Source organism: Echeneis naucrates, chromosome 17 (genome assembly GCF_900963305.1).
Source record: "Echeneis naucrates chromosome 17, fEcheNa1.1, whole genome shotgun sequence".
Lineage (NCBI taxonomy): Eukaryota > Metazoa > Chordata > Actinopteri > Carangiformes > Echeneidae > Echeneis > Echeneis naucrates.
This window is the reverse complement of record NC_042527.1, coordinates 8070648-8092001: the sequence shown is the minus strand read 5'-3', so window position 1 is coordinate 8092001 and position 21354 is coordinate 8070648. Positions and strand designations below refer to the sequence as shown.

At 41.9% G+C, this 21354-nt stretch overlaps 1 protein-coding gene across 1 annotated transcript; it reads right to left on the bottom strand.

Moving 5' to 3' along the window:
- Positions 1-27: 27 nt before the first annotated feature.
- pkn2a (protein kinase N2a) lies at positions 28-20798 on the bottom strand. The gene is made up of 23 exons (XM_029525213.1): positions 20549-20798; positions 14965-15129; positions 14440-14575; positions 10362-10516; positions 8130-8259; positions 7852-7997; positions 7441-7654; positions 6756-6941; positions 6509-6618; positions 6238-6381; positions 5608-5683; positions 5214-5370; positions 4949-5075; positions 4378-4514; positions 3904-3979; positions 3584-3675; positions 3267-3443; positions 2889-2951; positions 2705-2781; positions 2345-2487; positions 2105-2212; positions 1871-1951; positions 28-1716 (listed from the first exon to the last, which is right to left on the bottom strand). Exons 1-23 carry the CDS (start codon positions 20567-20569, stop codon positions 1513-1515), a joined length of 2925 nt encoding a protein of 974 aa, XP_029381073.1. The 5' UTR covers positions 20570-20798; the 3' UTR covers positions 28-1512.
- Positions 20799-21354: the final 556 nt, after the last annotated feature.

Here is a 21354-nt window from a genome sequence, read left to right as displayed (position 1 = left end):
AAAAAAACAAAAAAAAAAAACAACTTTGTACAATCTATTTTCATCATTAAGAAATGGAGATAATTAAAACTAATGATAAAATTAGTGCTTTCAGCTTAGCTGTGTACATACAGTATGTATATATAATATACCCTGCCCGCCCCTTTTCTGATTCATATCAACAGGTCTGAGTCCATTCATTTTTAACATGCAAACTGAAAGTCATGTAGCGTTATTCCAGCCTTAATCTGATCACAGAAAAGTGGGGAGAATGTTTCATTGGCATTTTGACAGCTAAAATAACCACTACCTCCACAAAGAGAGAGAGAGAGGAAAAAAAAAAAAGCCCAGCACTTGCGGATTTTTGCACAACACATTTAGTTTATCTGTTGTCGGGTTCACTATCAGCCCATCAGCAGAATTTCTTTCAATCACACAAGTGTTTGTTTGCTGCTTCAAGAGGGCGCAATAAATCCTTTTTAGTGTTTTCACTTTCACTCACCTCCAACTGTTCTCAGCTCTGATAAAAATTATTGGTCCAATATAAAGTTTTGAATTTGTGTAAAAAAAAACAAACCCCAAAACATTCTGCAACTTGTGGCTCCTAAATCTGTCGAGCTGAGTTCAAATGAAAACCTCCTTGAGCCTGCAGCACCCCTTAGAGGGGAGTTCAAGAAGATATGAAATATTTAGCATCAACAGGCTGTAATACATAATTATTTTCTTTATGACACTTTAAATTGGAACTAGCAGATGGTGATTATAGCGTAATGTGATGGTGGGTGGAGTCCCGTTTTACATCTGGATTATTTCCATGTTCTCTTGTGCACACATGCAAACTTCAAGTGAGTAGAGAGGGAGAATCTAGGCGTTAAGTTGAGGGGGAAATGTTTGATGACTCACTTGGTTTTCAAGTCAAGAAGCAGCAGTAGTAAAGGTGTTTGTTGCAGTTGACCATTTTGTGATGACGATTTGAGCACTTTAAATTCCCCTTACACCAGTCTCAGACATGATCGTGGCAAAACAGTCCAACTATACAGTGAGACAAATGTCCTTAAACTATGGCGAGGGCTTTGCAAATAAAGAAAAAACTGAAATAAAATATACGACTGGATATAATCTGTACAGAAAAAAAAAAAAGACAGTGACACTGAATAACATAATTGTGATCTGATGTCGTCTGCTTAGAGTTCATATGAAAAACATTCTCAGTGGTCAGACAATGGACACAACAATGTGTGCAAGAGGACAAAGCATCACTCCTCCTTCACTCTCCAACAGTTTTTTTTTCTTAAAAAAAAAAATTGTTCTTCATGTAGATTAAAAAAAAATAAGTGGGCGTCCTCAGGAGGCGTCTGAACTTTCTTCTTAATGGCACAGATTTCTGCCCGAAAGCTCGAGGAGCCATGTCCGCTGCTCCTCAGTGTTTTGGGCAAAGGGGGGGGGGATTTTAAAACGATGTGAGCTACAGCCATTGCTGTGTGTGTTGGTTCACAGTGTGTCTGTATGCGTTTAGCGGGCTGTCATGTGAAGCTAACACCAGTCAGCGATGTAGTCAAAGTCAGAGAACATGTTCTGCTCCTCAGATCTCAGCACTCTGGGTTCCCTGGGTGGGGTTAAGATCGGCGCCTCTGAGGTAAATTCATCATCAAAGTTGCTGACGTCGTTGGCGCCCTGGATAGTTGGCACAAATGGCGGCTTCACCTTCTTGGTCAGAAGTCCGTTCCAATCCATGTGCTGCCAAGAGACATTTCACTACGATCAGCATCTGTTTATCTTAGCATTAACCTGGTTCTGAGGAAAGTTCCAGAAGCTCAAACATCAAACTATTCCTTAAAAAAAAAACAAAACACAACAACCCAAAAGTATTAAAGTAGACATTTTTTCTTACCCTGAAGAAAAGATGTTTCTTCACCTCCTCTGCATCCCTTTCTCCTGCTCCCAGACGCCGTTCTGGACTCCTCCTCAAAAGCTGAGCACGTGGACAAGAATAAAACAGCACGAGTGTAACTGACTGATCTCATGGACATTAACACAAAGAAACACAAGCACACACACTCCTCTCACACAGCAAGGATTTATTCCGGATCAAGAGGATTAATCGAACTCTTTCTCATCTACACACCCTCCTCATGATGGAGATGGCCTCAGTGGAGAGGAATCGTGGGTAGCGGACTTCATCGTTGACGATGCTGTCAAACACCTCTTCCTCATCGTCACCAGGGAATGGCGACTGAAAAACACGTGCCAAGACAGAAAATATGAATCACCGCTCTGTCAGAAGATTTAATGGATCACAATCTGTAGACACTGACTGCATGCTTGATGTTGGTGTGAGCTTTTATTTCACATGTAGAACACTCACCTCTCCTACCAGCATCTCAAAGATAAGAACACCTAGTCCCCACCAGTCCACAGCTCGGGTGTATGACGTTTCAGTCAAAACCTCAGGAGCTAAAAACTCTGGTGTGCCACAAAATGTGCTGGTGCGATCCCTGAAACCCATTCCTGAAAGCAGCACAGGCAGTTCAACAAAAACCTTCAAAACAACTCACAAACAAATCTGTCTTCTGCCCCTGATTTGGTCACATCAATATCTAAAACTGTAGCTCACACATCTTCATGTCCAATAACCTGAACGATCACCATAAACGCACAAAAAAAAAAACCAAACTTTCAACAACAAATGCCAAAGCTTTTAGATCATCATAGTTTCTCTTTCTACCTTCTTTGCAAAGTCCAAAGTCAGCAATCTTTACGTAGCCCTCTGTATCCAGGAGCAGGTTATCCAGCTTCAAATCTCTGGGGGAGATTAAAAAAAAAAAAAAAAAGTAGTGGACAAAATTATTTTAGTTGACTTGAATGCTTCCAGTGAAAATAAACACTTAAAATAATGCAACAAAAATTACCTGTAGACAATTTTGTGGTCATGTAGGAACTGTAATCCCAGCACAACACAGGCTGCATAAAATCTGCAAACATCCAAAACAGCCACTAAATTAGGTTACATGAATATTTTCTACTGAAGGAACCGCAGTTCAACATACTGAGGAGACAATATGGAAAATTATTCTGTTAAAATAATCTTTGTGATGTCAAATGCACAATCATTCAATTTATACTACAATATGAAAATTATATTACTTCTCACAAATGATGACAAGGTCTGTCAGCTAATCAGATATAATCTGGATCAATCACAAAATCTAAATTGGGCTGAACTACAAACTCTCACTGCAAAACATCTTGCAATAAATAGTATTGTGTTCAGATTTGTGATGACTCACACGGCCCTGGGCTCAGAAAAAACATCAGCGTGGATGTGCATCATCAGGTCGCCTCCCGCCGCGTACTCCATGACAAAACAAACGTGCTCCTGCGTCTGGAAACACGCAAACAGGTTGACCAGGAATGGGTGGCGGACGCTGTTGACCGTTTCGAAGATTCTCTTCTCACACATCAGGCTGAAAACAAGGACAAGGTCCCGTGAGTCACAGCGGCACAGAAAGCGGTACTTCAGTGACGCATCGACTTTATTTCTCTGCAGTTCCAGTTTTTCCATCAGAGAGAACATCTTACTGCAGTTCAGCAACAAACTGTTTACCTGTCCACTTCATCACGAGCCACGATGTCTCCTTTCTTCAGAGCCTTGATGGCGAACATCTCACCCGTGCTTTTATATTCTGCTAACAATACCTGGAGAAAGAAAGAAAGACTTCTTTAGTTTATAATTGTACTCAAGCTTAAACAATTAGCTGACTGATCAGTTAAGCCTCTGACAGAAAATGGACAATCTGTTCAAATTCCAAGCAATTGTGAAAAAAAGCTCCTGCTTCTAAATGGATTCTTTGTCTTGTATGAATTAATAGAGTTTATATTCTTTTTTTTTTTTTTGTGTGTGTTGGAGGATCAGATGAAATGTACCTTTCCAAAGTGACCACGTCCGAGGACAGCTACACATTTAAAGTCTTGGAGACTAAAGTGGAACTGCTCTTCTTCCCTGGAGACAGATCAGTGTTAATGTCAGAACACTTGAACAATTGAACACAGATCGGTCTGCACAAATATGACAGCAAACTGCTGCAGACAACATGCTCATATTTTCTGAACAAAAACAAGTCACAGCCAGGGGGCAGTGTTTACCCCCATTAGCCTCATCACTGCCTTTTTTTTTTTATACAAAATCTAACAACCAGAACATGAAAAACAAAAACTGCGGCAGGTTGAGTTTGTTTTGTGTCTGTATTATCTTTCTGCCGTAAATCATCGTTTCCTCACTCTCACCATCTGAAAATTATGTACACAACAACGTTTTCCTGTTCTGTTGCCCTTTTCAAATTGAAAGACTTCATACGGAGTAAAAAGTATAAAACTGAAACAAGCTAGCTGGTGTCTTACCTAATCTCTGTGTCCTTCTGGAAGGCGGTGAGCTCCAGGTCTGGATTCTGGATCTCCTGCTCCACCACTCCATCTAGTTCTGGCTTTATTGCCATGCTGTTTCTCTTGTTCAGGAAGTCAAATGAAGCAAGTGCGTCCTGCAAGAGAAAACGAGATACATGTGAATTGAAAGGGAGAGTCTGAGTCAAAAATTATGATGAATACGCTCTTTGGGATTGTTTATCACACGAAAATCATAGCTGTACAGGTAATGTGTTAATATTCTCAAATTGGCTTTCATCTTTAATACATACTACATATAAGAGCTGCATGTGCACATCAATGTTATTCTTTAAAATTAAACATGATGCCATTATTCAGAAGAAAAACATCTGTCATCATGACTATATTGGAGTTCCTAAGTTGCAAATATCCAAACTGATGATACCCAGTCGTCAGTTTCTGAACCTTCTGTATGGCACATTATTTTAAAGAGAAAACATATTCTGCATTCCCTCTGTATCCCTGATGTATCGGTTTGCTGTTGCTTTAGTCCTACTTGCCCTACTTGTGATTCCAGCAACACTTGTACCTGAACTTCCTCCTTGTCAGGCATCTTGTCCTGCACCAGCGGCTCTCGGGTGTTATCAGGAGCAGGGTAGTGTTTGAGTCCTGGGGTGGGCTCTTTGTCAAAGTCCAGTTTGGTCACCAGGGGGTCACTGTTTGGAGAGGTAGAGCTTAGGAATGACATAAACGCTGCAGCCACAGAGCCCGTGAATGTATTCACTTTGTGTATTTCAAAGACGTAATGAGGAACACACAGCAAACAATCACTGTCTTTTATGGCTGTTGGGTACCTGCTCGGTGTGGGTGACCCAGGCAGACTGCTGGGTCCGGTCTCAGCAGCCTGCGGGCTGAAGGAGTTGGTGCTGACAGTTGGTATGGCTCTTCTTACTAGGCGGCCCCAGGTAGCAATGTTGATGTTCATCTGAGGAGCTCGCAGGAAGGTTTTACCTGATAGAGAGATGGGCAGGTGAAGAAAAGTCAAGGAAGGAATTTCTGTAAAAAAAAAATCTCTCATTTCAAACAAGGGATCAAATGATTTGTAGGAAAAAAATGACAATGTAATTTGTCAGTTTGAGAACAAAAAGTTCATTGATATATTTCTAACTCCAAAACTGTTCAAACAAATGGAAATTTTCATCAAGAATGCCTGGGAAGCTCAGAGCACATTGTGCAGTGCTGTCTCACCTTGCTGCTTCGAGAAAATTTTCTTTTGTCTTTGCAACTTTGGTCGTCTTTCAATGACAGGGTTGAAAAATGTTACCTGAAAAAAACAGATATGATGACAGGAAATTTTGAAAAACCAAGAGGATAGTGTCAAATTTGTAAGTGTGAAAAAGTACTTTCTGTGAAAAGCTATTTAATGTCACACAGATATGCCAGCACATAAGTGCAGGACTGACTGTTCAGACTTGAGTGAATTAATTAAAAGGTCCTCACAAACAGAGAGACAACTGTTGAGTCTTGTGGAATTAACTCCGGCCATGTTACTATATTTTATACATAACAAATCTACATTAACCTATGTAGTGATTGTGCAGATTAAAATTATTAGGATTTATTAGGAAGTTAGAGATCAGCACAATCACATATGAAACACAGGTCCAAATGTTACAGAGGTGCTTGTACAATCATTATGTCGTGAACATGAAACAGAAAATCATGTATATGGTTCAATATCAAAAGCTTTAATGTTTTACTCTTTTACTCAATGCGTTTAAAAATATCTGCTCACAAATGGACTGTGTAAGTAACACTAAGTCTCTGTGCGCGCTTTTATGGAATTAAAAAGCTTCAGTTTCACTATTCTGCATGTACCTCTGCAAACAGCATCCCCTGTGGCTCCAGGTACAGACACATCCCATGACGCTGATTGTCCAGGAAGTCCTCCAGCCGCAGGAACTTGACGGCGCAGAGTGAACGCCAGTCGCGCCAGTAGACTGAGATCTCCAGCTCACGAGACTGCAGCACAGAGCCGCACACACAAACAATAACGAAGAGATGAAAAAACAGACTTGTTGCACAAACAACGCTGAGTCAACAGCACAGATGTGGGTCAGGTGCTGTAATTTGTGTGTGTGTGTGTTACCCGGTCCAGTTCCAATGTAAACTTCTGGTCCCAGGCCTGGTTGCTGACTGGCTTCCAGCTTGTCTGGCCAACTACCGTGTTGTCCAACTTCAACACTGCACCGATCTCATCTGAGGAAACACAACATTTCTGAAGCACTAATGCATCAACAATCGCAACTATCACAGCTTCGGTCATTTCCTGAGCTGGTGAACTTTGGTGATGGTTAATATCATCACTGAATTTGGCCGTGCTCTGGCTTACTTACTGGAGAGCTCCTCGCTCTTTGTCAGGTTCCGTGCACTCACACCGCGGTTGCGGTTTGCGCGGCTGATGAAGGATGAGCGCGTCTCGCTCGGGCTCCACCCCGGCAGCGGGACAGACGCAGCTTTGGAGCGACCTGGGACATTTTCCAGAAGGTCCTGACAACCCATGAGCCTGACGTCTAACGTGCCTGAAGGTCAGATGGGACGACACACATTCACATAAGCCAACAATCTGTTCAGGTTCAATATCCTATCGGCTAATAGAAAGTGTCTGTAATTACACTTTACACTTGGTAAAGAAACATTAGGTTTCACTGAGCATGGCCAGTCTCTCTTTTACTGTTACATGAGTTGAATTCAAATTTGACAGATTTGCACAAATGAAGAAAAAATAAGATGAAGAAATGTTAGGCCACCCACCCTGCACATTATCTCAGAGCAAAGATATGCTTTTCCATGATAATGATGAACGGCAGAATCAGTTTAAAAGAGCACAATGAACCCTCGAAAACATTAGATTGGCGACTTTCCAAAAGATGGAAAAAGAGCTACAATACAGTAATTTTGAAAACAATGCATTTGCCATTATTACCCAAATCTGATTAACTTCATTTCTATTTATTCATAAGTGATAAGAACAACGAGACATTGAGTGAGTCACAATCAACCATCGTGGTGTCCAGTTACCTGTGAGTGCAGCGGGTTTGGTGACAGTGCTGTACTGGTTCTGTGTGGAGATGATGCTGGATCTGGGACTGAGGACTGGAGAGGACAGCAGGGATAACTCTTCTATGATGCTGCTGCTGCGCGGGTGGTTTTTAGGTAACTCGCCGAGGCGCTGCTCCAAGGAGTATCGCAGCAGGTCCAGTTTTTGACTGGACTCATTAAAACGAGCCTGGGCCTGGAGAGAGGTAGGAAAGCAGGGAGTGGAGGAAACATTGATGAGAGAAACATCAATTACACGGTCCATTTTACTTTAGTAGGGCACATCAGCAGAGCAGGGATCCATTTCATTTGAAGTCTGTGTAAATGTGTCAGGTCTCAACTGAATCTTTTTCTTTCTCCTTTCAAAATAGAATCATATTCACAAACATTTACCTCTGAATGTGCCCTTTTTTCCGTGACTTTTCCTGAGCCCAGGAGTTTCATGACATTCTTGGCTCCCTCGGCCACAGCAGACTCAATCCTGGCGTGGTGACACAGCTCCTCCACCCGCAGGTCTAACGGGCTGATGATGGGCTTTTCTGGAGGACAAGGATGTGTGTCATTCTTTATTTTTTGCATCAGAGTATATAAGAATTTGAATGGACTTTGATCTGAGAGCCATTTCTCTTCAGAGTAATTATATCAATAACTTATTGAGGGCAAAGGCTCACCCATCACATCATTGTTCTCAAAGCTCAGCTCGCTGGTCTGACTGGCTTTAAGGATCTGCATCCTGATGAACTCAATCTTTGTTTTGCTGTCTTGAAGCATCTGTTGGGCTGTTGCTAACAATTTACGATCCTGCAAGTGAGAAGAAACATTTACTAATTATAATGTTAAATATCGTCAGGATAAATTAGCACCAGTGCACGCCATCTCTCGTCATTCGTTGTGCTGCTGTTGTTGTGAGAATGTAACACAAACAGCCAGAACGCCAGTTCATGTCCTTAATTGGAGACAAAGTTCCAGTGACCACATGGAAAATGTTATTTAAGAACAAGAACAAAAAAAAAAAAAAAAAAAAAAAAAAAAGTCTCATTGTGTGCTGTAATTGCTGTCACACACAGAGTCGAGTAAGCAAACTCCACCCAGAATTCCTCTGAAGTTTCGATCCTGGTTGTTGACAGCGGCGCTTGCAGGAAGGACCTCTGTCCAGCAGGCATTTCCTCACGGACATCAGGACACGACTATTTCCAACTGGAGGGTGCCTCAGTCTGTCTGTCAGACCTGAGGAGGTCTCAGACCTCCAGTGGCCACACAGACACTCAGAGACAATTTTCAGCCCCCATTACTGAGCTACTGTAACAGACTAACAGACTAAGACTCCACATGTGCCTTTTGTTTCAAAAGCGCACTTTTGGGTTTAGGTCTGTTTGGGTTCACGTCTGATGGGTTTATTAATATTGGGCACAAATAAGCACAACTTTCCATTACAATAGTTTTGATCCTCAGAAGTGGTTAAGTGTGGACAGAGGATCAGATTAAAAATGTATCTTTAATTTTAAGAAATACTTTTCATTTAATGTTTAAAACGTATTACAGAAATTCTTAAAGCAATGTTATTTGCACACTAACAAGGTTTAATGTGCAGAAAATGTGGCCAGGCACAGACTCCATTTCTTGGACGTAGCCAAGAAACAGATGTGCACATAATTCTCTGTAAAAATGCAACTCACCCGTTTTATGGATAGAAAAACAATAAATAAATCTTTTCGCCTCCAACGTTGTAAGCAAGATTCCAAATAAACATATTTCCTAATATGTTGAGCTATTCCTTTAACAGGGACTTTCCAGGCAAGGTAAATGTAATCAATATGTGCTGTGTTAAATTACACAGATGTATCCACAACAACTGGCAATAAAAATGTAGAGTTATATCGCTGGCAGAACAGAAATGACAACGCTGAAACTCTACACTACATTAAAATGTCTACTACAAAGTGGCTTCAATTACTACTGATGGACACAAGAGCCAGGATGAGCGTGAGAGGCTCCCAGCTGTTGTTCTTATACCTTGTGACACACACGTGTACACACACCAAATTATAGTTTTTCTCAGTCTGAGCATTAGTGGAGCCACAAGAGGTGTAACAGCTTTGTGAACAAACAGCAGTGAGTATGACACACTATGTGTCAGCACCTTCTCACATTTCCTCCTCTCCTACAGTGACGCTTTGAAAGCAAACCTGCCATGTATCATGTGAGCAGCCACAGAGTAGGAGCTCCTTTACAGACTGTGACCATGGTACCTTTTTTTCAAAGGTGCTTCTGTTACCTTAAGTTTCAAAACAAAAAACAAAAAAACAAGGCTTTTTGAAATTCAGTCAGAAAGAGTACTGTCGGAAAAAAGCTAGAGGTCATGTCAGGCGAGTCCACCTTTAAGTTGTTAAAACACATCTGGATTGTGTGTCATGTAATTCCCTTTAAAACGAATCAGAAGGTGAATATGGTGAATGAAAACCTGATGATGAATTGAATGGCTTTTGCTGCTTTATTTGACTCCTCTGGGCTTCAAAATGGATCATTCAGGTTCCTTCATTTTGATTCTTATTTCTGAGGTTTGGACAATGATTTGTTAGGTTATGCAAAAATACAGTCACTGCAATGGAGACCAGAAGTCTGACAGTTTATCACAGTAGTGGAACAGAACTCCAACAAAGAGGAAAGAGAAGGATGCATATGAAGAAGTCATGTGATGATTGACAGCAGAGAGGCAGGAAAAAACCTCATCTAAAGAGATCTTTCTTCTTTGTCATCACTCTGACACTCTGATACATATTTTTGGGGTGACTGCAGCTATCCATTATATACAGGACAACTTACACACACACCTGGCAGAACCAGTCACAACCTGGTGGTTGCCAACCATACCCCCCACACCCGACTCTGCTGCTGACTCGTACCTTGGAGGGCCCGTTGGAGTACATCTGAATCATGTTTTCAGCGCCCTGTTTGACCTTCAGCTCAATGTCATTCTGTCTTTTTAGGGCAGCAAGGCGGCTGCTGCTCGTGCACATCCTGGCCTCGCTGTTAGGGGTGTCTGGCGTCAAAGGGCATTCTGGGTAAAGATTGGAAGAAAAAAGTGCAAGTTAGGACCTTATGCCACTACCACAGAAATGTGACTCTGCATGTGCTGCTGGAATCTGTCACAAATTTGCACTGACTGTAAATAGTAACTCACATGCATGTGCTATTTCTGGCTGCCATTTAGCTATTTTGAAGTTAGCTAAACAGTCCTGCAGCTCGGAAAAGTGACCTATAACTTTGTTTACAAAAACACATCAGGTAGCAACTTGACTTGTCACATAATATAACCAGAGAGCGCTGGTGTTTATAATTCAGCGATGTCTGTTAGCACAAGGCTCCATTTGCCTGTGTCCCCATATACAGGAGGGACCAGACAAACCTACAACATCCATCAAAATCAAGAATTTCAGATGAATAAATAAACATTCTCACACACAAACTGTCAATGAGGTTTGTTTAGTTGAATGCATTTTTAAACACGCCTATTTTATTCCATTTGGCCGAAAAAAAAGGACACAATCTCAAAAAAACTCAAATAAGAAGAGAGATGTAAGAGATATTCAGTTTGACTTTCGTTCATACTTCTATGATAAAGAGCAACAGTTTGCTTCGCAAAAAAAGGAGGAGGGTTTCCATCAAATCATCTGCTCTTTCCTGTTTGTTCCAGCTTTGACAGCAGAGGGAAATGCTGTTGCAGCCACCTCTCTTCTGAACTGAAACTAAATAAAACCAAACCACAAGTGTGAACATGCAGGCAACTACCATTACCTCAACTGCATCATTGTATATGCAAAAGTGGTGTTACCACTTGTGCCAATCCCATTTATCCATGACAATGTCATTTATTTTTTTATATAACGTTTGTTGTTTCATACACGCTCACACACAAACATACATAAGTACATACTGGTATTTGTGTGTCTGCATGTTGTGTGCATGAATATATAGATACCCCACCCTCACACACAAACAGACAAGTAAACAAAACAGGTGTCTTCCACTCACAGCTCGGAGGATAAGTTACAGCCTTATTGTGTTTTTTTTTTTTGGTCGTGTCAGGACTCGAAATGTGCAAAGAAAACCCCTCCTCACATCGATCGCTACGGCACAAAGCTAAACATTCTCACACACAGGTGAGGTGGGCGAAAAAAACCTGCCTGACTTCTCCTGACTTGACTTGCAAGTTGAGTTTCAGGGCCTATGCTGTCATAAAGCAGTTCATCTTACCAACGACCCAACGAGTAAACCAAAAAAAGTGCCACATCCCAGACACAATGGCAGTTTCAACATTATTCAACACGTACATTCCTGAAAGGTTTTCAGTCCCATCGCAAAAAATACTCCAAGACATAAGAAATCTGTTGTTTTGATTGTGCCTTGAGTCTATTAATGTGCTCTTGACTGGCACACAAGTTCTTTTTGCAGAAGCTGGCAAACAGATAACAGTAACCAGCAGCGGTTGTGTGATTCATTCATTCTGAATGTTTCATCAAAACACCATTTAAAGATTCTTTTGAACACCTGCAGGACAGGGACAAAGGGACGCGTGTGATTCTTTGAACTGAAAGTTGAAATGATTCATCCAATGAGCTTTAATAAGCTGAGGGAGCATCTCTGTATGCGTGTCTGTTGATTGATAGGAGAATGAAAGCCTTTCCAGGGCAACGTTGTATGAAACAGACACACAGAGACACAGGCACACACAAAAGGAATGACACACTGAGTAGAGACTTAAACATTTTTATCCAAACAGAAAATCCTGAAAGGTGAGGAGAGAATTGAACAGGAACTGAAAATTCTTTAAATTTCTATTGCAGAAGTAGTATGATTTCTAGTGATATGTGAAAGTTGTTAGTGGAAATGACAAAAGCATGAGCAGAAAGACACGTGTAGAATTGCTGCGTGTCATCCAATTTTTTTTGGCTTTTCTTTTTTTGCATAGAAGCAGTTTGGTCAATGTCACAAAAAGCCAAGAATTCAACGACCCCTACCACCCACCCCTCCTTCTGAACGAGGTTCAACCTACGCTTGGCCAGAGGACAAGACAGTGAGCTACTGAATAGCTGCAGGGCTGATGTCACTGCTGGACAGCTGACAAGGGGAACCCTCCCTATGATTAGCCCCATCTGTATCTGATGTGAAACATGGCACCAATACTCTCCAAGCCATTAGATCACGTTTTAGAGAACTGGAGCTGAAACTGACCTGGGTAGTTAATTTGAGATGAAATATGATATGATGACTGGACTCGTTCAGGGAGTAAATAGCTGTGATTATATATGACAGAAGAGACCCGACTGGTGACCCTGTCTCAGAGCTGCGAGGAGCGAGCTTGTTTCTAGCCTCAGTTGAGTGGAGGAGTATAACCAGATCCCCCCCAACTTTCTGCTGGACAGAAATACATTGCAGAGGCAGAACAAGTCCTTCCTACTAATTCAGGAAACAAGTGTTGTCTCTTGCGGATTCAGGAGCTGAACGTATTTCAAGAAGACATCTCATGACTGTGGAGCAGAGCTGCGCTCAGGCCCTCTCCATCACTCCATGGTGGCCAACGACATTCCGCTGGTGTAGCGTCATTTAAAAAAAGAAAACCCTCGTTCATCAGATACAGGGTCACTGAGTCAGGCTAAATTTGTTCCCACTTAAGATAACCATTTACCAAGACAGCCTTCCTTCAGTCTTGCAGTGCATACGCACATACACGCACACACACGCACCCCCCCCCCTTCCTCATCTACTTCCTAATGTCAACTGTAGTGGGGGATGTGATGGTAACAGGCAGACAAATACCATTCCATCTCTTCCTGAATTCACCCAGACACTTGCCACCAACAAAGCCTCTATAAGGCAACCATTGTAACAAAACCACACTGAACATACACCGCTGTTGTGGTCACTTCTCTTCAAATTCCATTGTTGTGGACAAACACACAGCAGCCGGCTTTCAGCAGCCTCGGAGGGGAACAATCGACAGCTCATTGTAACTGTTGGTGGAATGTGGAATGCAACAATGTCAGTCTCTGGAGAGTGAGTCACCTCCGAACCTCGATGTGCTCTGTGTGTGTGTGTGTGTGTGTGTATATGTGTGTATATATTCATCATATATATTGTTCTAACACAACAATGCCAAAATTATTTACTCAGTGATACTTGGCAGTTTGTGTGAGATTGCTGAAGATATGAAAATTTGCTGCGTGTGCTTTTCTGACATTACACCTGAGCAAAACCACAGATTAAGTCGAAGCCCATGATGAATGTGTTTAAATAAAATAAATCTGGCTGCTATAAGTAGATACATTCTCACATGGAAATGGCTGTCAGCAACACACCTGCTCAGGACTGGACAGCAAGTGGACTGTGACATTAACTGTAAAAGCAACCTCGTCCACCACTCCAAACACAAGAAACTAATTGGTACATTTTTCCAAATGTAAAGTTGAAACCATGATGTGTTGGATTTGACTATAATGAGTGATTCATTTATCAATTCTTCCCACCTATTGATTAGCCAAACACTGATTTATTTTCTTACTAACCATTTATCGAAGTAAAATCTTATTTCACTCCACAGCTCTGCATTGTATTGATTTGCTCAGCCCAGGCACACCTGGCTCTCTCTCTCACAAACACATTAACAACAGACTCGTCTGTCATAGTTGGGACTGGCCACAGGGACCATGACAGCACCTTGTGATATATGTAATGAACCCTCACTGACCACAGCCCGGTCCAAATACGCGAGAGGAGGCAGTGGAACATCTAGTATATGTTAACATTTAATTACTGATTTATGGAAACCTCCCCTACTTTCAACCTTCCCCAGCTGCAAGGTTGAGTCTAATTCTCTGGGAAACATAGGATAACATAGCAGTGGTTTATGATACTATGTTCACTACTGGGTTAATGTTTAGCAAACCCTCTGGCACTGTGTCACTGTATACATACTGTTGTTACCTTGCAGTTCTTCAGGGTCTTTCACCACAATGTGGGCGTTAAGCTCTTGCAGCTCCTGGTGAAGCTCTTCAACCTTCTTATTAGATTTTTTCAGCATGTTGTCAACATAAGCCAGGCTCTTCTTGTCTGTGGTGACCTAAGGTGAGAAATGAGTCGGGAAGACAGAAGTTGAGAAATTTAAAACATAAACATAAAAATTTGTTTACTACTCATAAGGAGCATTACTTAAAACTGCTAAACAATGTTCTCATGGTTTCTGGAGGGGTTTTGACCATTTGGCTTTCAAGATGCCAAAGTGGCAACCTGAAGTTTGAAAGATGTGCATTTACCAGACAAAGAGGGTCTAATGAAGCAGAGTTTAATGTTGGCATTGTGAGTAAGTCATTTTAACCACTGACCTGCGATACTGTTTTAAAAATCAGTGGATTAATCTCTGCTGTGACGACGTGGATCATTCTTGGTTTTTTTCACTTTATTAATAGAAGTGCAAAATTAAAACGTAAAAACCCAAATCTCTAACAATACCTTGCGCAGGTTCTCTGCACCTTCTTTGATCTTCAGCTCCTTGCGGATCTCGCGGCGGATTTGCTCCTTGATCTCGTCCAGCTTCTGTTGGACCATGGTGTCGGACAGGTCTAGGTTGTGTCCCAGACCCAGCCGCTCTGCCACCATTTGGCCCCTGGCATCCCCCTGGAGAACAAGAGAGGGGGAGGAGGAGGAAAAAGAGGAGATAAGAGGAAGATGTGGAATGTAATTTAGAGGTCAGTGAGGGAGGAGAAGAAGGAGGAAGAATAAAATGGGATGCCAGAGAAAGAGGAGGAGAGGACATGCAGAGGTCAGTGACTCAGTCATCAAATACTTTGCACACTGGCATTTTAGAGTAGCTTTTCACCAACAGAACTTATCAACAGAAACAAAAAGCACTGCACCAACTTGTAATATTTCAAAACAGCTGAAGCTGTTGCCTCATAAAAAAAGCCTGAATTTCCACTTTGTGATGCAACAGATACAGAAACAGACATAGTTTCATTCCATCAGATACTGACTCTCTCATTATGGAGTTTATGTAAAACATGTATGATCTGTTCCTGGTCATGCAGGCACTGTGGGACACAAAGTGAGGCTGCCAAACCTGAAAACCCTGAGGTCACCCAGTGTAAGAGCTGTGTTTTGAACTTGAGCAAGTGCCGCCTCGTGGTGTTTTCACTGCTGCTGTCAGTCACCATTGACCCGCATCCTTAAAGCCGTCACCTCAACTAAGGAGGGATTAGAAGTAACTTCCTGAGTGGCTCAGCTTCAAAGATCAGCATGAATATAGTGGTGTACTGGTGACACTACTAGTTGGTCAGAGAGCCCACCTGAGAATATGTGAGGACTGTGAATATCCCAATTCTTCTACTTTATTACACAGTTGAAGAATTTCAATTAGTTTGCTTTGAAAATATCTTTATTTTACATTTGAAGTTTGTTTCATCAGTACAGCTATGACATGCCAACATCAACGAATAGTATTGCAAACCTTAACATAAAGTCTGCCGTCATTTAGCAAAATTTTAATTACTCAGGTATTACAACACATTGTAAAAATCCCCATTTAATATTTAGGACAAATCTGTGTAAAATCTAACATTGTATATAATTCAGATAGCAAATCGTCAATGTCAAAAGCACAAAAGCTAAAACAAAACTCACTGACACTGACCCTGTAACAATACTGTGCTGTGTTTTTGGAGATTAACCTATTGCATTCACAAAACAAGTCTAATGAATTGTAAAAAGCAGCATCGTCAGCCAGTCACTACCATGACAGCTACGTGTTGTTACTTTTAACCCATCGTGATTGTGTTATAATATTATGCAACCGCTTCCAATAAAAATCATAACTGTAGTGTTCAAAAGGGTGAATTCATTCAACAAGACAAAACCTCCAGCCATTACAAACTTCTGTCTTACCATAACTTCATCTGTTTCAACCAGCTCCATCTCTAGATCAGATGAGCAAACCAGTCCTTGCATGTTCTGCTGACCAGCTCAACTATCAGCAAACAAACTCCAATGAAGTTCTTTTGTCCTGTAGGAGTGATGATACCCTCCACCACAAAGGCCCAGCTACACCATAGCTGATGGATGATCTGTGAAAAGTCTTGCTCAGTCACTTCACTGGTACTTAATTTTCTCCGGGTCTCTCGTTTTGTTCTCTCTTTCTCGCACAGACCATTGACATCAACAGGGAAGATAAACCGTCTGAGCAGCAACAGCCAAATCCCTCTTAGCTTCTCACCCAGTGAGGTCAGAGCAGACCAGAATGGGACCTAATCTCACTCCAGGGAGAGGACTGTGCCTAAAATTAACTCAAGTTAAAAACATAACATTGTCTGCCCATTGTGGTCTCCCTTGAAGAGCAACCTGTGCTGTGGAGGAAAGGAGATGCTAAAGCACCCCCACAACTATGAGAAGGTCCAAGAACAGAGTTTAGGACTCAACAGTGAAGTCTGATGGAGTCTTTTTTTTTGGACCACTAAGGCTAAAACTAAAACTTGAGAATCTAATTCAAAATTTAGTAAGCAAGCGAATCACTCTTTGACACTGGGGGCACCCACTTGACGATAAAATGAAGTAAACAGCAGAACATGTAGCCTGAATTCTCCCTTATTCAAGCTAGAGAGCAGTCCGTTTTGTTTTAAAGGTTGGCCACCTTGCCTCAATAAAAAAAGCACCCTACTGTCCAAGAAAGGAGACCATATTTTTACACAGCAAAGGCAATCGTATCTGGTTTGGCTGTTACTTGGACCAGGATTTGGTGGAATAATAGCTCTGCTGAACAGATACCTAGGGGAAAACCTGAAATCATCTCCTCCCCTTCTGACAGATAGATTTATGATGCTGCTGATATTTGCTAAATTGAGAGATTTTCCTCATCTCTTTTGATACCCCCTGCTCTCCTCTCTCTCTCTATAGGTGTTCACTTCAGAGGAAAGTAGTTCGCAAATATCCTGGTCCACAGGCTCCTTGATGACTCATAGGTAAAATGGAGGTCAGACCTCCTGAAAGTGGAAGAATGGTGTATGTGTGTTTGGGGGGTGTGGGGGGGAGGCTCCCTCTTCAGCTGACTGCCCTGCAAAACTTGTTTGCACTGTAACTGTGTTTGTCCACTAGGCTGTGAGGACAGCATGAGGACACCCAAAAGGGCCTATTTCAGTGTGCAACAATGCAAGGAAATCCACGAAAGGCCAATCAGATAAGGTTGAAATAAACCAGCTAGTGGACCCACAAGGCCTGTGTTTTAATTTGAGATCAAACAGAGAGGCTATACTCAAAGAGAAAGAACAGCTGCTCATTTGCAGGATTGGTTTCACCTCTGGTTTCTCTGGAACTACAATACTTCCTCGAATTGCTCTTTCACCTGCACAGCCTTATCATTTCTTGCCTCCTGAATGTATTGCCTAGTCAGGAGAATGCCACCACACTGCGGACTCAAGACTTATTAGGCTCAAAGACAAGTGAGGCTTGAATTGTAAGCAAATGTTTCCACTCAGCACAATGCAAAGAATTTATGATGGATGGAGGGATCTTGTTCTTGTCAGTGTGGCTCCCTTAGCTGCTCTGTGTAATGTTCCCGTCTCTATCTAATGCACTGTACCTACACATTTTGTTTGATCCTAAAACTGTTTTAAAGCTGACTTTCCACTACATAAGATTGTAAAAGACAACTTAATGCATAAATTATAAAATTATAAACTGCCGTCTAAGATTTGTATTTAAGAAGTCATCCACTAATTATCTTGCAAAGGTCAGGAAGCTGTTGAGTAAACATGCTGTACTTCTCAAAAATGTATTTCAGTGCTTTAGATGTGAAAGGAAACTGTGAAGTAAAAGCAAACATTAGGTCTAAACCTCAAGTGTAAGCAGGTTAACTTACTGTTAAAGCCTGAAAGCTCCAGGTCCACTAAACAAGGGCTCCATTCAAACAATAGGACAATGGAAAAGTTGAGGCCACTATCCAGACGCATGCTTAAAAAAGCCAAGCCCCTGCCATTTCTGCACGAGGCCTATCTCGGCCTACAACCTGACACCAAGCCGTCTTACCGCACAGCTGGTCACAGCAGAGCAATGGCCATAGCCTGGTAATCTGCTGTGACCAGAAATAGCAGCACAGGCTAATAAACACAGATTCTAGAAATGCAGCTTTAACATGAGCCTTACACATCCCATGACAAGCCAAACTGCAGACAATGTTTTGTACATTAGGTCACTGTTAATGGTCATGTCTGAGCTGCACGGAGGATAGACTTAGTTTGCAAGCGGTAAACTGCACTAAAGCACCTGTTCCTCTGCCAAGCTGATCTGGTCCCGCTAGTATAAACAAACACAGTGATATATGTTTATCTGGCTAGGTCTATCCTTGCTAAACATAGACACTGTTTTTAAATGGTCTTTTTAAGTTCCAGGGAAAATATATATCATCTCTTTAGTATTACCATGACAGCCTGTGCATGTAATAATCCTAACAGTCCAAACAGGACTATTAGCCAGTATTTTGCTCACCATCTGAAATTGATATGTTTCTTCAACTACATTGACACATGTTCACAACATACACATTTCCCATATAAGAATTATCCTGTTTTGCACCTAAATCGGTATCGTAATAAAGGGCATTGTTGTTTGAGTTTGTCTTATCTTACTGTTGAGAGACCAACAACTTAGCATCTTTCTTGGGTAGCTTTAAGTGCAATCGTGTCACAATTTCATACAAATTCTACAGAAAGACACAAGAGCTATAGTTTCGTATTGTGCAGTTGGATTACACATGCATCCTTTCGCCTCAATACGATATACATCAGTGTTGGTTTAATAGTGGAACAAACCATAAGGTCAACCTCAGCAGCCAACTGGTTCTTACATCACTTGTGAAATGAAACTCCTAACAAAGGTTATCTTTATCTCTTTGTGTTCTCATAGGAACAGGTGGTGTGACCTGTTGAAGGGTAGTTGCCATGAATGCTTTCAGACTTAGATTAGGAAGGGCAACTGCGACAATTTCTTAAATTAGCCCAAGGTAGAGCGTATTGTTGTCAGGCTCAGTAATCGATACATGTCACTGATAAAGCAATGGAGCAAACACCGGTGCTGAGTGGATCAACTCAATACTGACATGAAATGCAATGAGTGGTCGAATGACGATATGACCCCAGGACATCGACACCTGCTGCCTCAGTCATCACCTCAACTCTTCCTCTGCCAACATATAACGAAAAAATGTAGGCACATTATATTTGGGATGGACAGTAGGAGGAACTTTTTTCATTTTTTATTTTTATTTATTTATTTATTTATTTTTTAAATGGTGCTGCACTGCAGCTCAAATGGGATCACATAAGGAGTTTGGACAGGCTGTAACATTTGGACCATATTTTTGATGAGAGATTTCATTCAGGTGTGACGTCACTCAAGTGAAACCACATAAATCAATGAGTCATGGCTGATCACAGACAATAATGAAACACGACTAACGCTTCCAACACTTACTCCCTCTCTCACACACACTAAGAGACGCATGTGCAGGTTAAACTGGACATTTTGCGGCACTGCTGCATGGACGGTGACATGTTTTAGGTTCATCCGGTCAGTAAAAACACAAACCGGTCAACACTTTGCTCTTTCCCACCATATTCTGACAGTATCCGCTTTCCCAACTCAACGTGAGGGGAAGCCCGGTGTATGAATAAACACAGGGCGGCTTTTATTTCCAGACTAACGCAGGTTAAGTCCAGACCTGGACCCTGGTGTACCGACCTGAACCGGACCAGCCCGGCCGTTTCAACCGGCTCCATGAACGGTGCTAAAGTTCGTTAACACGACGGTCTCCTCGCCGGTTGGACCGGGAATGTTGAAGGAAAAGTTACTTTGGAAAACTGTTTCCCAGGCCTCAATCCATGGATCATTCCCAGACTAGTTTTTGGGATCCAGCTCAGGCCCTTCCCCTACATTCACTGCCACAGACCCGCAGCAAGCCCACTTCAGTGAAACCGAGCTTGTAGCTTCACCTAAAACTGAAGCTCCGGAGAAAGTTTGAGGACTTTTCGCAACAGTTGTCAACTTTTCCTACCTGCACGGAGTCGGCGGCCATCTTGGTTTTCGCCTTTGAATCAAATCCTACGGAGAGAGAGGAGGGGAGGTGGAACTCCAAAAACAAGCCTTGTTTTAAGTTTCCCTCTCTGGCGACAAAAAGGGCTGATTATTCGGAGAAATCCGTCGGTCATCTCGGCCACACGGCCCTTCCCATGTCGTCTTCACGCTCGTTTCACGCCGTCGCAGCGTCCCGGAGGGGTCCCGGAGGGCGGACTGCTGCTCATAAATAAAAAAAAAAAAAAAAAAAAAAAGCTGGAGCATAAATCTGTCCCGGGGCAGCAGCGGGAGAAAGAGGCGGTGGTTACAGTGGAAGCGTCCGCCCAGAGGAGCCTCTGGGCCGCTCTCCGCCCGGACACACGGCACATGTGACCAAAACTTCACACTGGCTGCTCCGAGGTCAGGAGAGAGACCCCACATCATCCATGACCAACCTCCGTCTGCAGGAGGATGTTCATGGAGAAAGGAGAACTCCTAAAAACCTGTGTCCTGTGAGCAGTAAAGTTCATTTACAGCTATAATAGTATATGTATTATTTAAAATACAGAGTTATGGTCTGCAATAAGTTAAAAAAGCAATTGACTATATTTATAGCTATTATTTAATTTCGTTATTTCAATTAAATTTAGTTTTTCAAGGTAGGTAGTGCTTTTTGGTTACTGATGGGTAACTTCGTGTTTAACAGTTCGTCCCGTTTCATGAAATAACCATCATGTTTTCCTCAAAGTAATGAGAAAAAATCAGGAACAGAATTTTAGTGTATACTACAGAACTTAAGTATTGCAG

Bases quoted from the DNA above. Each gene is read 5' to 3' on its own strand.
- pkn2a (XM_029525213.1), bottom strand. From the start codon at position 20,569: ATGGCCGCCGACTCCGTGCAG. The intron at 8,260-10,361 runs GTACGAGTCAGC...TCTCACTTGCAG, and splicing joins ACTCCAACGGGCCCTCCAAG to GATCGTAAATTGTTAGCAAC. The intron at 2,213-2,344 runs GTGAGTGTTCTA...CGTGTTTTTCAG, and splicing joins TTGAGATGCTGGTAGGAGAG to TCGCCATTCCCTGGTGACGA.